This window comes from Ctenocephalides felis, unplaced genomic scaffold (genome assembly GCF_003426905.1).
Source record: "Ctenocephalides felis isolate EL2017-DRISC unplaced genomic scaffold, ASM342690v1 CF-g0.4_SCAFFOLD_01170, whole genome shotgun sequence".
NCBI lineage: Eukaryota > Metazoa > Arthropoda > Insecta > Siphonaptera > Pulicidae > Ctenocephalides > Ctenocephalides felis.
Genome location: NW_020537324.1, coordinates 14,079,047 through 14,096,960, shown reverse-complemented (window position 1 = coordinate 14,096,960; position 17,914 = coordinate 14,079,047). Strand labels below are relative to the sequence as shown.

Here is a 17,914-nt window from a genome sequence, read left to right as displayed (position 1 = left end):
GTCTGATCGCGCTACCTTCTGATATTTACTATTTCAACAACAATTCAAGAATTAAAATTATAGTCATTATTTAGGAGTTTTCAAAGGATACTTACAGAATTTGAACTATTTTAATAATACAGTTGAATAATATCTAAAAAATATTTTTTGATATCTCTCTTTAATCATTAAAAAGAACAGTGCTTATTTTTTAAGATTTTATTGGATAACTGAAGAAGTGAAGCCAAAAAAGTCCATAGAGAATACATTCCATATATAATGAATCAAATCGAATGCGATCAAATTTCTTTCTTAATTATGCTGTATTTTTGACTAAAATTGCACTTCAAGTTTTAGGCCGTATCCACTCACTATCTATTCCAGATCGATTTACCTAAATTATTTTCGATAATTTCTGATTATTTTCCGGAAAAATATTTGAACGTTAGTAACTTTTGAAGGTGCAACATCCTAAGTTAGGGTGTTGCAGTTTGACTCAAATTAGAAAAATCGAAAAATCTAACCGGGCATAAAAGAAGTTTTAATCTCTCTAATACAGTTCGCGAGATATTGGCTTAAAACCTATCAAATTTTAACAACTTAATTCACTTCAAGTGGATTTACTCAAAAACTATTTGAACTAAACTCACAACATTTCTGTAGCAGCTTTTTAGCTTTATAGTAAATAAATTGTATGATTATCAGCTCAATCCAAGAAATTAACATTTTTCACAAAAAATCACAAATTTAGAGAACAATATTCGTAATATCATAACATTCTTTTTATAAAACTTATAGAAGGGTAGAGTGAGGCTTAAAGGTCAGCAGGTGTAATGTAAAAAGTAATGTATAAAATTTTTAACAATACTTTGTTAAAGTAGAAGGAAAAAATGTGTAATTACTAATTAGCCTTCACCTTAATTCTTACGACTTAGGTATCTGGAGATAAACAACCATTCATCAATTCATATCAAAAGTACTTTTGTTTGTTAGTAGATCTTTTTTTGGCTTTTTTGCAAGAATTTGATAAATATTATGAAACATATCTGGTGGAGATCATCCTGATTAATTAGATATTAACCCTTTCCACTCGTTAAATACAGAATTAATACGTATTTTGCCACAGGAGCGGCGGTATCTGAGTAGAAAGGGTTATGTATTAAAACAACTATTTAGTTTAAGATATATATTGATCTTCACTCTACAACCTTATTCTTTCGTTACTATTGCAAGTCTCTGTTATCATGAGATACAGGTATTTATATTCATACATTTGTACCCCCTAACTCGAAGGTTACCTGGTTAAATAGAAAAAGTCCTGGTCAAATCTTGACCAATATCAAATATGAATTATAAATAGAATTAAATTCATTATCGTTGATCAATGTAAAATAATACTTTTTTATTAAAAATAAGTGTAATATAAGGATATGTTTTGTAGTTTGGACGAATCAAGTTTCAACATTTTAATTTCACGATTTTTATCTTTGGATATTTATATTTATACATTTATAGCCCCTACCCCGAAGGTTCCAGGGTTAAATAGAAAATTCCCTGGTCAAATCTTGAGCAATATCAAATACGAATTAAAAATAGAATTAAGTTCATTATCGTTGATGAATGTCAAATAATACTTTTTTTTTAAAAAAAAGTGTAATATAAGGATATGTTTTGTAGTTTGGACGCATCAAATTTCAACATTATAATTTCATGTTATTTATCTTTGGGTATATAAATTATACCACGCATTTCACGCAAATTATATTGAAATTTCTTACGTTTATTGCATCCGGGTCCGTACCATCCTAATTCGCAATAACACTGTTGTCTTGGTAGCGAACTTCCTCCATGGTCGACACATCTTCCCCTTTGACCGCAGTCGCCGTCTTCCAGACATTCTTCACGGTACTGACATCGAGGACCTCCGTAGAGGCGGTCGCATTTGCATTTTCCTAGAAGATATCTTCCGTGGCCGAAACAGGACTCTCTGTAGTGACGACCTAGGAGAAAAATAGACATTTTCTCAATAATAGATTCTTATTTCTTATACATTGAAAATGATGGGACAATACTCGTCTATATACAAATATTTCATACAAAAATAGTGGTTTTTCGTTTTCCTGACCTAATATAAAATACTAAGCTAATAGCATATTAGAAAAATGCAATTTTTCCTAAATTGACGTGACAACTATACTGATAATGTTATTTACGTATATATTTTAAACAAACAAGAGCTCCAGCACAATTAATATATTGTGCCTCAGCTAACTTATTTCTAGTATATACGAGTGAAAAGTATCCGACCTAACAATGGTATAGATTTTTTTTTAATTTCTCATGTATTTTTTGCACTAACTCCTTATAACTCCACACTTCTCCCAGTGATGCTGCCATCTATGCAACCTTCGAAACCTGCAAATTTTTGTGCAAAAATTGTTTGACAACAATCTCGTGAATAATTTAATTTACTTCTGGGAACGGAATGATATTGTTCTTCAATAAATTTATAATTAATCATTAATTATGTATTTCTTAGTATATTTTATAAAAGTTTAAAATGTTATATATATACTTACGATCTTTTATATCAATATCAGCACAAGACCAAAATCTGTAGTTGCCGCCCCATTCATCAGCTTGACGCAATAATCTCAAAGTGCAATTCTCACAAGTAAAATCAGCTGGTAAATGTACCAAGAAAGATTGTGCCCTGAAATTATTGAAGATTGTCCAAAAATATAAGCAAACATCACTCTAATATTTTTAATCAAATAGACCCTTGAATAAACTATAATCTCAGAATAATTTGGAAAATTATTTTAAACTTTAAAATTGCTCTAAGAATACAAAATTTTTGAAAACAAGTTTTTTTCACTACTAAGCAAAAGCAAGCTTTTTATTAACACTCTTCAACGTTTTCATGCGTTATTTTTTTATTTTTTTACAATTGTTTAATTGTTGACTTTGTATACACGTACATCAGTCATATACATTTTATAATTATTTTATACACTTTTATTTTATTTGCTTGTATATAGTTATATAGTGCATCTTATATCCTTTGTCAATAATGTTATAAAATTGGTTGAGAGGGAGTTTTTTTTCCTTAACTTTTTCCTCCAGTTCTTGCGTTATTTGTGCTTTACATATCTATCAGCAATATTTTATTTTGAAAACTGTATATTTTACTCTTACAGTGAAAAATATAAAATTTAATTTAGTTTACTCACGTTGCATCTTGTTTAACAAATTCAGAACCACCACTTGATGGTGTCAGATCCAGAAGTGGTCGCTCCAAATAATCTAATAGTTGCAGCCTGAATCCACCCTAGAAAAAATAATAAAACCATCAAAAAAAGCTCTTAAAATCAGTAGAATCAATATTTATTTTATACTTAAATATTAAGTTAAATGACAAAAAACAAAAGTTGCATATAAACACAGAGATATAAATTTAACAATCATCAAAATGTCCAAGCTAATTACAGAAAACTATTAGAGAAAGTGAAAAGGCAGGCAAATCGCAACTTAAACTCTGTCAATATTGATTTTTAATGAAAATTATATTCACATCATAATTTTATTAATCAAAGAATACATTCTAATTATATATCACAGTCATTAGAATATCGTTATAATTTAGAATAGAAAATCAAGTATTGAGGTGTTTTTCCTACATGTGGTTATTTTAATAGAATATTTGTACACCAGATATTTGTAAATAATTAAACTTTTCCTTGATATGTGCATATGTTTTGTATAACTTTTAAAAAAATCTTTAATCAGCAAAACATATAAAATTGTTTTTAAATGAGGACTACTATACGAGTTTCGTGCCAAAAAATTGCTTAGTCGATAATTACAGAAAATGAAATATTTTGAATTATTTAATAAAAAAAACTTATAAACCATTTAATAATAAAACATGATGTTGTATACTCTATAGACTTCTATATACACAAAAAAAAACATCTCGAATACAATACTCATAATTTTATTACCGCCATTAGAAAGAACAAATAGTAAATCACTTTACACCTTTACAACTTCATTCAAACTCTCTTCATTACAATACAATAACATTGAGTTGAGAACAGATAAAATCTTAATTCAAAATTTAAGATCAAGGTATATGACCCGCAAATAGATTCTGAAGATATAATACGGAATTTAAATCCAATTTATAACGGCATTCACGCGTTTCATGTCATTTTATTGGATGAGAATATCTCTGTTAACTTTCTCATGTGCGAGCAAGACTCCGAGGATAATTAATGTAACAGTAAGGTGTTGAGAAGAAATTATAATGGGAAAGTATTAATTATTAGAAGGAATGATATATTCTCTATATGGTTTTGAATGGCATTCTTGGCAACTTTGTTAATAGAAATTATTTCATCGATGATTGAAAGTCTTCATTATCCAATTTGATATCTCACTTCTCAAAGCAAAGAACTTTGTTGTTGTTGTTTTTTCTCCAATGTCCAATTACTTTTACTCCAGTCATTTAAACTTAAATTAGGTAAGAATTTCGGAATTCGAGCTGTATCTAGCTGTAAGTCTTCAGACATCCAAAAGTTGTCTCAAAACCTACATATGACATTGACACCCTATGGATATGCAGGTTTTGAGGCAACTTTAGGGTGTCAATATACAAGTATTTACAGACTTACAGATGGGTATCTCGAATTCCGAGGTGAACTTACTATAATGACTGGACTATTTGTATTTTTTAACTTCCCGTCGGGTAAGTTATTGTCATCCAAAAATCTAAAATGAAAATTTTGGCATATCTTTAAATTTCTGAACATTTTGGTATACCTTAAAAAAATGGATGCGTGTTTGTGTATGTGTGGATACAATATTTCGTAGACGGTTTCAGGAACACGGTTCAACCGATTTGAATGATTCAAAAAGTCTTCGATTGGTATTGATAGTAGACGTGCTGATTAGTTTTTGGCAAAGTTCGGTCCAGCCATTTCGGAGATACGAAGCAAAGAGTGCAGAAAGTAGAAATTAGATGTTTGAGAGAACGGAGCATCCGATTTGAATGATCCAAAAAACATTCAATTCGTAATAATGGTGGGAAGTGGTGTTTAGCTTTTAGCAAAGACAGGTCAAATCATTTAGGAGGTACGGAGCAGAGTGCAGAAAATAGCAAATAGGTTTTTGAGAGAACGGAGCATCCGATTTGAATGATTCAAAAAACGTTTTATTTGTATTGGCGTAATGAAAAGTTCAATAATTTTTTGCCAAGGCTGGTTCAAGGGTTTCGGAGATCCAGAAATAAAGTTAAGAAAAAAAAAGACATTTGGCGGTCGTATTGCAGATTCTTTAGATAGTATGGACTAACCAACATATACATGTATCAAAATCTGTCAAAAAAATGCAATATTTTCGAAAAACATAAGTATTTTTGAGAATTAAATAAATTTTCGGAGATCCAAAAAAAATGTTGGGGAAAAAATACCATTTGGTGGTCGTAAAGCAGATATTTTTGACATTACGGATTAAAAAAAATAAATGGGTATCAGAAACTTCAAAAAAAAAACCTAAGTTTTCAAAAGACATCAGTATTTTCAAAAGATTTAAATTTTTTTAAAAAAAATCGTTATTTTCCAAAACAGCCAATTTTTTATTATTCTAATTTTTCAAATGACATTTGGCAATCGTATTATATCGTAAATAATTTTCAAATATGTTCAAATTTCGAATTTCAAATCATAGTTTTCAAAAAGACAATTTTTTAATATTTTAAATTCACTAAAATTTTGTTTTTTTGTGGTCACTTTATTCTTTTTTTTCGCATAAATACAGCACTCTGTTTTCTATTTCTATATTACATATAGATATATTGATGTAAAATATCTAATAAAAAATTATAATACCCGAGTGTAAACTTATGTATCAATCCACAATTATGCAGTGTATATTTTATATATTGAAATATATCTTTTTGAACTTAAACTTAAATTTTGAAATATGCTAGAAGAAATTCAAAATTCGCAAAAAAAAAATTTTTTTCTGATTTCAAAATGTTAACCCTTTGCACTCGGATGCTGCCGCAATTGGCGAGTGAAAAGGGTAAGGGTAAGGAAAATTACATTACGAAAAGTTCTAGCAATTTGCCTTAAGTTACGATGCCATATACCACTACTTTATAATCAGGCAATCTGTAATTGAGGCATTTTTGTAATAGATTAATATTGGATGCTTCACTAATTTTTGAAAATTTTAAACAATGGCTTTACTGAACTTAAATTTTGACACACTAGTGGTTGAAATTTAATTCCAGTGAAATAAAATTCCTCTATAAAACGAAGTAGGTATTTCTTAACCCGAATCTGCTACTGCACAGCATATAAATTATTTATTTCATTGAGAAATCTCACGGAAACCAAAGCGTCGGAGTTACACAAATGAAAACTATGTTTCCACGCTGAATAACTGTCGGTTGTTGCATTGTGAATTTCTGATCCTGTTACGTTTGTACAAATGATACACTATACGAACGTATTATATTTTTATCGTTGTTTTTTATTCTCACAAATCGTACAATGATCATTTGCAGTTAGTGTTTCAGTAAAATATATGTACTTAGGAACGGATTACATATTGAAAATTATGGTGGAGTCGCGTATTGTATAAAGATATCTGGTAACGGTATAAGTAATAGATATTTCTTGTAATATGAAGTAAAAATAAGCATTCTGATGCTAAATTGTGAAATATTATTTTGTAAAGTGCAATTTTGAACATATTGCTTTGAAAACTTCACTTATAGTGTAAAAGTAGGCTTATAATATTTGGGATGTAAAACATGAACTCTATCGCTATGTAAAGTTTTTAATTAATCAATTCACTACGAGTAAGACACGCTCGAATCATTACAAAAAACTGATCATGTTTTGCAACTGATATCTCTGGAACTAGAATTTTCAAAATTGGTTCAGAATTTCTGGCGAAAACATGAATGAAAATTTTTGACCTCTGGACTTAACTGCAAATTGTAAAAAAAATGGCAAAGCCGATTATATTTATGTACGAAGTTATGAAATTTCTCTCCTTCAATAACTCAGGGTTATTGAAGTTGGGTTATAATTTAACCCTTGTAGCTGTGTATTGTATTAAACACTGATTTGTTTTGGATTTGCATGTATTTGTTAGAGTTCTTATTATAATCAATGATTTGTCACTAAGTTATAGTTAAAAAAGATATTTTTATTCATTATTTATTATACATGTTGTTTCGCGGACTTTACTGTTAGAAGTGTACAACTTGTCCAATTAAAACTCTACGCTCTTTTCCCCCTACCAGGGGTAGCAACCATCCCGTATGAAAGCTCAATGCCATAAAGATCGTCACCTTCATGGCCAATATAATAAAACGAAAATACGTCCAAACACCGATCGTTGCTTTTCTAGTTTTATCAAATGGCTTCTGAATTTTTTAAATCGGTGGTACTGTTTTTAAACAACGTCGACAAAAGATCAAATTTTGAATGCCTAAACACATACTTTTCCCAATTTGGATGTGAAACGAGGCGGCATCCGAGTGGAAAGGGTTAAATTAATAATTCGGAGTCTCTTGCTAAAACATAAACGTTTTCTTAGAGTTAACAAGTTCAGGTACGTGTTAGATGTATATTACATTTCTGAGATTTGCTGGCATCATGACCTATGATCAAGTTAGGAATGTTGTGCCATTCTGGCAAGAATCTGTTTAATCTCTTCAAGTAAAACTCCAAAACATATATAACATCTTTTATGGAATGATCATATAAAATGGCTAAAGATGCACATGATCAGTTTGGAATTTATAATTACAAACTGCCCAAAAAGGCATTCAGTAATTTTGGTGACTAATGTGAAAGATATTATAAACTCTAACCAGTGGTAGTCATTTTAAGTTTGGAAAATATATGGGAAGAACATACCTACAGAAATAATAATAAATCTAATTTTGTGTTTAATTTTATGTCTTCTGTGGGTGCTTGAGGAAAGCAAGTTTTTCGCAAGTTGATTTGGATGATTTTCCAGTCTTGGCGTTGACTTGGATGCACGTTTTCTGATTTTATATTGGTGTCTTGGCGGATCAGCCAGATCAGTTTGGAGCATAGTATTTTATAAGAAATGTTCTAAACCTCTGACCTCTATGTTGGACGTATTTTAACATTACTCAGTTTCCTTGAAGTGGTGATGTATTGCCATGTTGTGAATGCCACCATCCAGCTGTTTAAGATCTTCATAAAATACTTTCTAGCATATATAACATCTTTCATAGAATAAACGTTTGGTGCGACCAAAGATGTATATGATCAGTTTGGAATTTCCTTAATTTTCTTTATCACAAACTGCCTGGAGAGGAATTCTGTAATTTTGGTAAGATACTATAAAGACTAATGTGAGAGATAAAATGTTAACAAGTGGTAGATAGAATCACATACAAAAAACAAACAAATTAATTGGTCAATTCTTTCGCATAACAGACCAATGTTAAGGCAAGACCATGTTAGACTCCAATTTGCATGCATTATGCTTCTGAATCATACTGAATACTGTCCAAATGCCATGTATTTGGTGTGCATTCAGGCGTTTTACACATAAACTGCAATGTCAATCGTATGTTATGAAGCTGGGTCAGAAAGACCTTGTTATCTAAGATCGTTTTGTTGACATTTGTGCGATTTCTAGGTTAGGACTACACAGCATCCACGTGGTTTTTGTCAGTATTTAGAACAAATTTGTATGGAATAGCCTTGCCATAATATTGGTCTGATGTGCGGCAGAGTCGGTCTATAAATTGCATGTTGACTATTCGAAATCTAAGGGGTTTATTCTTTTAAGTCTTCTGAGTATATTTGAGCAGAACAAGTCTTTTGCAAGTTCATTTAGATGGTTGTCTGGTCTTGTGATTGTACTTGGATGCAAGTCTTCTGATTTCTCCTGTTACTGTTTATATTTTGGAGTCTTAGTTGACCTGCCGGGTCAGTTTGCAAGATTCTGTTCATCATATTACCAATGTTCTAAACCCCTGTTCTTCATAATCGAAATCGAAACTCGTAGGTGAGCTGACAAGAGCCTTTTCGCTTTTGACTTGTAGTCAATAAAACAATGCACAAAGAAGCATACTATACACATAAAATGTTGTACTTACTATATGAATAGAGCGCATGTAACGAATTGCATCAGAAATTATAATTGCTAAACACAATGACACGGTGGGTGCACAATTGAGAATTTTGCAACGGAACCGAGTTTTCTATTTAGCCAAATGGAAAAGATTAGAAATTTGATTAGAATAATGGAAAAATGAAGAAGATACTAATGAAAATCATACGTTTTTATGAGCGAATAAAATTTAATTTATTGGTTGTGAAATTAATATTTATACATCTACCATGAGTTCATACAACATTTTCAAATCAACCTTCGACACGACCATCACACTGCCTAATAATAGTAAATAATAATAGTTTTTACACAATTGATCCGTATTTTATTTGTTTCGCTATAAATGTCGTCTATAGACGACATCCGCATAACATTCAGTCGTCCATGGACGACATCCAAATGACATGCTGTTTGCACGAGTCATGAAAATTATTTTTATAAATTACTGAGATCTTTATTACATCTACTCAGGATTTAACAATTCCCAACATCTATATTTATCCAAGAAAGAATTATTTACTCTTGACTCATCAAATATGCAAATTCAACGGAAAAAAATGAAATTCACGGATGTCACACATTGATCAGACAGTTTATATATAGAAATCGAGAATCAATATTCAGATTTAGTAAAATGAGTTATCGTCAAGAATAAATGAGTTGACAAATTTGTGTCTATTAGATTTTCGCATTACCGATGTTTGCACAAGATTTCACTTTACGCTTTTGAAATACATGTGTAAATTATTTAAATTAACATGTACCAATAAACTTGCACTACAAAGTGTTGGATTACTAAATAACGTTCGAGGATATAAATTTTTAGTCGGCTATATGAAATTATTTTTATTTATTTGTTTGTCTATCTCAACAGGTTTTCTGATCATTAAATGCATTTAAAGTTTCAATATATTATTTTATTGAACTCAGGCAAGAACAAAAAATCTTCATGGAGGTACCTTTTGCAAATGAAAATGCAGCTTGATTTTAAATATAAGCAAATTAAATTTGAATTATTTTCAACTGGCGATGGTTTAGTTAGAAGGAAGAAAAAATTGATTTGGATTAAAAATAAAGAAATTAATAATTATTTGAAAATTTTATTTGTTTTACTTTAAAACTTCTAAGTGCACTGCACTAACGATTTCTACGAATTTTCATGTTCTATAACATTTTTCCTACAAATTTTAATTTTATCTTATCATTTCTTCTTTAATTATCTATTTTACCTTCAATAGAGTTTCCGAGCCATTTCAAAATATTTCTTACCAATGTGCATATAAAATATCTTGCAGGCTAGAGCGGGGCTTAAAGGTCCGCGAGTCAAAAGATCCACCACTATTATCTCAAAAACAAACAAAAATTTTAAAGTAGATGGCCAAAAATGTATAATCAGGAGATAAACGATCATGTATGAAGATTCATAACAAAAGTTGGTCATTTTTTTTATTGTGAGCTCTTTTCTTTAGTTTTTCATACCTGAATATATTTTTTTTAGTAGATGTTTTATAAGACGAATTGTGATTTTCAACGGTTTTTTATTTAAACTCTATGAAAACTTACATGTGGGGGTGGGTTAAAAAGAACCAACTAAACTTTTACACTATCAAATGTGTAAACAATAAGAACTAACAGTAGCAAGTAAATAAGAAAAGAAAATAAATTAATAGTTATATTCTAATTCTGCTGATGAATATTTCTGACGAAATACTAGATCAAGGTTGTATACGGTGTGATCTTTGCATTTGTTAAATAATTTAACCAATATTTTGTGAAATTTTTTTAAAAAAAGATGTATCTGTTGAACTCTTTGCAATGATAGTAAATACTGCTTCAACATTTTCTACTTTGTATCTAAATGTATCAAAATAAGCCTTGTTTATTATATATGATTATTGCTTATTATTTTACAAAATATATTTTTAACAGTTTTATACACCATAAATCGTTGTTTTATTACAATTTATAGGTTCTCAATGTCATTACAAATTCACATTGTGTATTTACTTAATGAATTCAGTTCTCAACCTATTTGTTAATTAAACCATAGTTTGCATGTTGATTAAATCAATAGTGCAATTTTTTACGCACAATAAAACTTAATGAAATTTCGAAAATAAACTTTAATTCTCATTATTTATTATTGTGTTGACACAACCACTTGACACTCGAGTTGTGATATGTGTATTTAACAAATGCTCTGGAATATAGGATTTACGGTTTCTCTTCATTTCTACATACGCAGAACTACTTCAATATATATGTAACCTCGATTCAAAATTGTTGCTTCATATCCATTAATGTTTGAAAGTTAAGCAAATCGTATTTTTGCAATAATTTATTATCTAGTTCTATTAAAGTATTGGATTAATCGAATTTAACGATAAGGGTTTAGGTGAATGATGTGCGATGTGGCTAATAAATTTAAAAAAAACTAGTGGGTGCATGGCATCGTTCTTTAAGGCAAACGTAATTAAAAATCTTGGTACGGAATCCAAAAAAAATAATACAAAATGTGAACACAATATTAAAATCTCTACAAAATATCTGATAATTTGATGTACATATGTCCAATAAACATTTTTGACCGCCAAATGACATTTTTTTAACTTATTTTTATTGAGAGTCCATAACCGCTGGACCTGCCTTAATCAATTCTTCACTTTGTCAATACAAGTAAATGTTTTTTGAATTATTAAAATCGGTCGCCCCGTTCTTTTAAAAACTGAACTTGGCACTTTTTGCCCCGTATCTTCGGAACGGCTAGACCTGCCTTTGCCAAAAACTAATCAGCACGTCTCCTTATCAATACAAATCGAATGTTTTTGAAATTATTCAAATTGGTTGATCGGTGTTCCCGAAATCGTCGACGATAATTTGTAACCGCACACACACACTCGCACACACACACACATACATCCAGCATAAATATAATGCAATTATATTAGTTAAGCAAAAATATCTACTATACACCGCATTCTAAAAAAAAAATAATCTTGTCTAAAATATCAAGACTAATTGCGGTTTTTAATAATTTTTGCTTTGCTGAATATTGAACAGAAATATATAAAATGCTAAATAGTTTATTAATTTCCATGAATGTTGTTAACCCCTGCATTTGATTTAAAATTCCACCGAGTGTCACTTGCATTTAAATATATTTCCGATGCTATACTTGATGTCTATCACGATTTCTAATCTTACATTTGCATGTGCAAACTCTCAGGTATGCGACAGTTACACATATGGTGTCAAAATCAGCATTGAGAGATAGAAATCAAGTTATTTGGAACATTAGATGGTGTAGATCGATAGTAAATAGAAGAAAATAGATTGAAATTGATGATAAACGATTAATCAATAGTTAAGGAAAGTTAACGTCCACGAAAGATTGTCCACACATACACATACTTTTTTCAAATTTGGTCTCATTCGATTCAGAATGACTTGAAACGCCGAGAAAACATAATCGTTTGCTGCAAAAGTAAATCTTTGTCATAAATAATAAACAGTATAGAGCTGACAAATGGGCTTGGATGACAATCTTCATTTAAAAGATTTACATACAACTTTTAGACAAATAAAGTTATCTGAATTGGATAAATAAGAGATTGTTTATTTTATATGAGTACGTTGGTTTCTCTGTTTATGTAAGAGATCATCAGAATTTAACTTATGATTCTTAGTCCATATAAAAGACGAAGATATTAGGTGAAGGAGGACGTAAAATGTATGTTTTTATCCTAATTTCCAAAAGCTAATCGGATTTTGTTTAAAAAACACAAACTTCTCCTTTGGGAAGATTTTAAAGCAGTTTTCCTAAATTGCAGTCATCCTGATGCACTTCCAGATGCGCTTCTGACTACAAACTCAACACTTCAGCCTAATTCTTCTAATAAATTTACCCAAGTTAATCAATTCTAAAATTTTTGATGACCATTTTCATAACATGAACACCATCAATCCTTCACCTGCCTTACAACATTTAACTAAATGACAAGATATTAAAATATTTTCTGCATAGATATAACATTTTATTACTGGCACATTCTTGCTTTTAATTGGTACCTTGAGGCAGCGAGCATTTATCGTAGTACTGTGGTTTTAAACTGGTTATATAAATTGTTATGATTAGGTAATATTTTATGCATTTAATCTATTTTTTGTTATTTATCAACTAAACTTATTTACATGATCCGTTAATTAATGTAAGTAGTACTATATTAAATTTATCTGAACGTCGCGCGAGGGTAATAATCTTTTCAATTTGTTTTTTATTAATAACGATTCATATATACAATGACTAAAATAAATCATTAATCATATTTTTTTTATCATTTAGTTTAACAGCATATTTCTTCAATGATTGCACCAGTTTTGAATTAACTATAAAAAATATGTGCAGAAGAATTTTAGGATAAAAATTATTTTTAAGAAGCAAATCAATTTGTTTAATCTAAAGCCAACAGGTTACTTTTACGACATATTAAAAAATTAGAATCTTAGGATATGTAATATTTTTTCAAACCTTTTCTATTTAGTAATTTATCTAATTATTCACAGAAAATTTTAATACTACGAATATGTTTCTTATTACATATCATGTAAACTGAATTAAGTATAAGAATTGTAATAATATATAAGCCCATGTTCAGTGCATTATTTTAATTGCATTATGTTGTATAATTTCCTTTTCATAACTTTTAATAAGATGGTTTTAATTGCACATTCTAAGACTTCTTGACTTCAATTTTGCAACTACATGGCACATATGCATTTCCCTTTGCTTTAATTAGTAGTCTTATGATTTTTAAATCAGAATTCAAATTATATGAAAATGTAATAACTGGATAGTTGCATATATATATATATATATATATATATATATTATTTATATATATATGTTAATTTAGAAATATGAACAAACAATACTCGTTTTTGCACTAATTTATTAAATAATAATTTTACAAACGTTTCTAGACTAGGTTTGTCTCACCATCAGTGTGTTAAAATTTAAATTCTGAAATATGAAAACCTAAATTTGCATTATGTGTTATCCGTTACAAGTCGTTCATTATACTGCTCCACCAACGATCATCGAAATCTGAATTCTCTATCAAGGTCAACTAGCTGATTCGCGAAATATCAAATAGGAAAGAGAAGGAATAGGGCCCAGTTGAATCTATCTATTTACTACTTAAATAAAGTAATTATTTATATTTTTATAATGTATATTGCCATTACACTTTATATTGAAATGTATTTACATCAGCATATAAAAAAATTAATCTGCATAAATTTTGTTTTCTTGCTTTCCTAACCTTCGAATACGCAACATACAATTCATCGTTCGCCTTTGTGATTTATTTTTTATTAACATAATATGTAAAATCTCATTCACGTAAATTAAAAACACCTAAGCATTTAGTTTGAATGATTTCAGTAATATCAAAATGTCGTTTTCTCAGTTAAGATACATTCTAGTCATATTCTAGTTCTTCCTTCACCTAATATCTTCGTCTTTTATATGGACAAAGATCTATAAGTTAAATTCTGATGATCTTACATAAAACAGAGAAACCAACGTACTCATATAAGACAAACATCTCTTATTTATCCTATTCAGATAACTATATTTGTTTAAAAGTTCTATATAATTGTTTAAATGAGATTGTCATCCAAGCCCATTGTCAGCTCTATACTATAGGTTATTTATTACAAAGAAAGATTTATTTTTGCAGCAAATGATTTTACACAATAGTAAGTAGAAAGTTTCCAATAATACTAATGAAAACAAGAACGTAAATAGTCCTTTGCATAATTAAAATAAATAATATGTTCAAGTATTTGCACTTACTCGATGCGCATAAGCTAAATGCCAGGTCACGTTGAAGGTGGAGCCGCTCATCAGAGATGTTCGAATATTTCCTGCAAGAAAGAAACGTAAAGTTACTCAACGGCTAATTTTTTAGCAAAAGGTTAGATTCTGCAACTTATATAAAATTAATTACTTTTAATCATATTGCTAAACTTACACAAAGTGATTTTAACGAGAGATTCCAAGAATACGTTGAATTTTAATTATTTTTATAAACGTTGTAACATGGCACATGTTACTTTGTACATGTGCCAATTATTATATTTATATACTTGTCAAAATTGAATAATGTTCTACTCAAAATGAATTCAAATTCATTTTATTATTGTTTGAGGTATATTTGTGGCCCAAACTTTCGTTGCTCAATAAAAAGTTTTAATGTGCAGTGAAGAATGAAATAGGCACTCTCTCATTCAAGTACAAAAGCCGTCTCGCGGATCACCCCAAACTTGTTCGTCAGAAAAAAAAAGCAAGAGCATTTATGCATTTCTTAGTTTTACTCAAATTCATTAAATCTTTTAATCGTCTGCTTGTTGGTAATATATAGTATGTAAATTCCTCCTATTTCAATAGACAATGAAAATCGTTGTTGTCACTATTTATTCCACAAGACGAATTTGTCGTGGTACTCGTACAGAATATTTAAAGTTCAAGTCAGAGAGTGCATTTCAATTATGCTCGTCTAGAACCATGGTTCTAGAAGGTTCTAATTTGCATACACTTCCGTCATGGACAAAGTTGGACAGCCAAATTACTGTTATGATCATAATTTTGAGGAAGACTTTGTTTGAACTTTATTGTTTTTGCTTGAATATTCTTTTAAACCAAAGAAGGTAGTCAAACGTGTTTTGGCCTGTGCTGATCACGTACTAAAGTGCATAAAAAATATTTCAGTTCGAGTAAAAATTATAGATGGTTGTATAGACAAATTTAAAGGCAAATACCTGCAAACATCGAATGTACTTTTCCTGCACTACCTACCTGCCTACCCTGCTCCTAGACTTTCGTATAATTTATTTTTGTTAAAGCAAAATCCTAACAATGATGCATTTATGTTTCTTGAATAATTTTTAAAATTAAACTATCAATAAATATTATCATTATTTTTATTTAGCACATTTTTATCTAAATGTTTCAGGCGATGTATATTTATATTGCATAATGAAATCATTTTATTATTTTATCATTAATGAAAGAATTAAAATGAAGAGTGTATCTCCATGACTTATTTTAATCTCAGTGATATGAATGAATCTATCTTAGATTTGTCATTTTGAATTTCCTGAATTTATATCTTATGCAGATAGATGATTAAGCATAAACATATCTTTCTCACAAATTGCTAATAAAATCGATTAAATATATATTTTATTAAATTTTTATCTGCAAGTTTTGATAGCTTTTCTAAATTATTTTTTTATATCTCAATCACATATAATTCTAGTAAATTTTACCTCAGACTTCTGACTATCAAAACTTTAATATTAGTTTTGTTAGTCATATCGTTTATAGTTTTCACTTCCAATAATCAAAGTGCATCATCGTTTTTGTTATTTGCGATCGATTGTTTAGATAATCACACAGCAATTTCTAAATTGATATTTCCTGATGAAACCAGAATTGTATAAAAGTTTTAAGTGAAATTACTGATACCTTAGCATTATCTTGGAACAATTCGAATTCAATTAATGGAAACTGAAGCTTGTAAAATTGACTTGCTATAGGATATATAATTACTTGTGTATAATTTCTGTAAGGTAGATGCAGTTACTAAATTTAGATTAAGCTTAACTAACACTTTTGAATCAGTCATTAACAGTATTTTGAATCTCATTTTAATTAATAAGTCTATGAAAGCAATTTTCATTATGAAACACTATGAAAACAAAACCATTATAAAAAGGTAAAAGTGAAGATACATTCCTAGGGTATTGTTATGCAGCAGAAGCTTTCCATTACTCGTCTTTAACTATAATATGGATTTCTATTTTATAAATTTTGATTGACGGAGGAGTTCTTGGTTTTAATTATAAGTCTTTGTGGTAATAATATTATATAATTACTTCTACCAGAAGATAGTTAATTAGTGGCTATTGAAATCAGAACTGAATTTGAGAAATAATTAATAGTTGCAACAGTAATTTTTAATTATTGAATCATAATTATATATTATCGAGCTTAAGAAATTATCAGTGGAAAGGCATACATTTTGTTCTTCATTTCTTCATTTTTAATCATATTATCTTTATCTTCTCGTGGGATAAGTTGTAATTTTTTTTTTTTTCTCCTGAACATTTTAGCATACCTTATAAAAAATGTATGTGTGTGTGTTAGATACTTTTCGCCGATGATTTTGAGAGTATGGATTAACCAGTTTAAATAATTTTAACCCTTTCCTCTCGGTAAAATTTTTAAAAATCGGAATTTGCGAGTGGAAGGGTTAAAGCATTCATTTCTCATTTATGGAGAAATGTTCTGGTTATCTTTTTAGTAAAGATAGGTCCAGCGGTTTTGGAGATTGAGAAAAAAATAAGCAAAAAAAATGCAATTTGTGGTCAAAAATGATCTGTAGACGTGCACATAAATTAAGAGATATTTTATAGAGATTTTTATAATAAGTACAGTGTTTGCTTCCATTTCTATGATTTTCTTATGATATTTTTATTTCAATGATAAGATTTATATGTTTGTGTTCATTTATACAGTTCAAACAAATGACCTCGATATTTTTGACTATTGAAAACCGACTTGAATGGGTCAAAATTTTTAATAAATTTCAAATTTTTCAAAATGCTTCCAAATTTCAAATACTTCATAATTTTCCAAAAAAATAATTTTCAAGCCAATTTGTTCTAAATTTCAAATAAATTTTAAGGTTTT

General features: G+C 29.2%; 1 protein-coding gene across 1 annotated transcript in view; it reads right to left on the bottom strand.

Annotated features, from left to right (window-relative positions):
- The window catches only part of LOC113366849, a 208,669-nt gene that overhangs the window by 98,642 nt on the left and 92,113 nt on the right, over positions 1 to 17,914 (bottom strand). The window contains exons 3-5 of the mRNA XM_026608501.1: positions 3,213 to 3,310; positions 2,559 to 2,692; positions 1,758 to 1,979 (exon numbers count right to left, since the gene is read on the bottom strand). Coding sequence (XP_026464286.1) covers positions 1,758 to 1,979; positions 2,559 to 2,692; positions 3,213 to 3,310 — 454 coding nt within the window. The remainder of the gene's footprint in view (positions 1 to 1,757; positions 1,980 to 2,558; positions 2,693 to 3,212; positions 3,311 to 17,914) is intronic.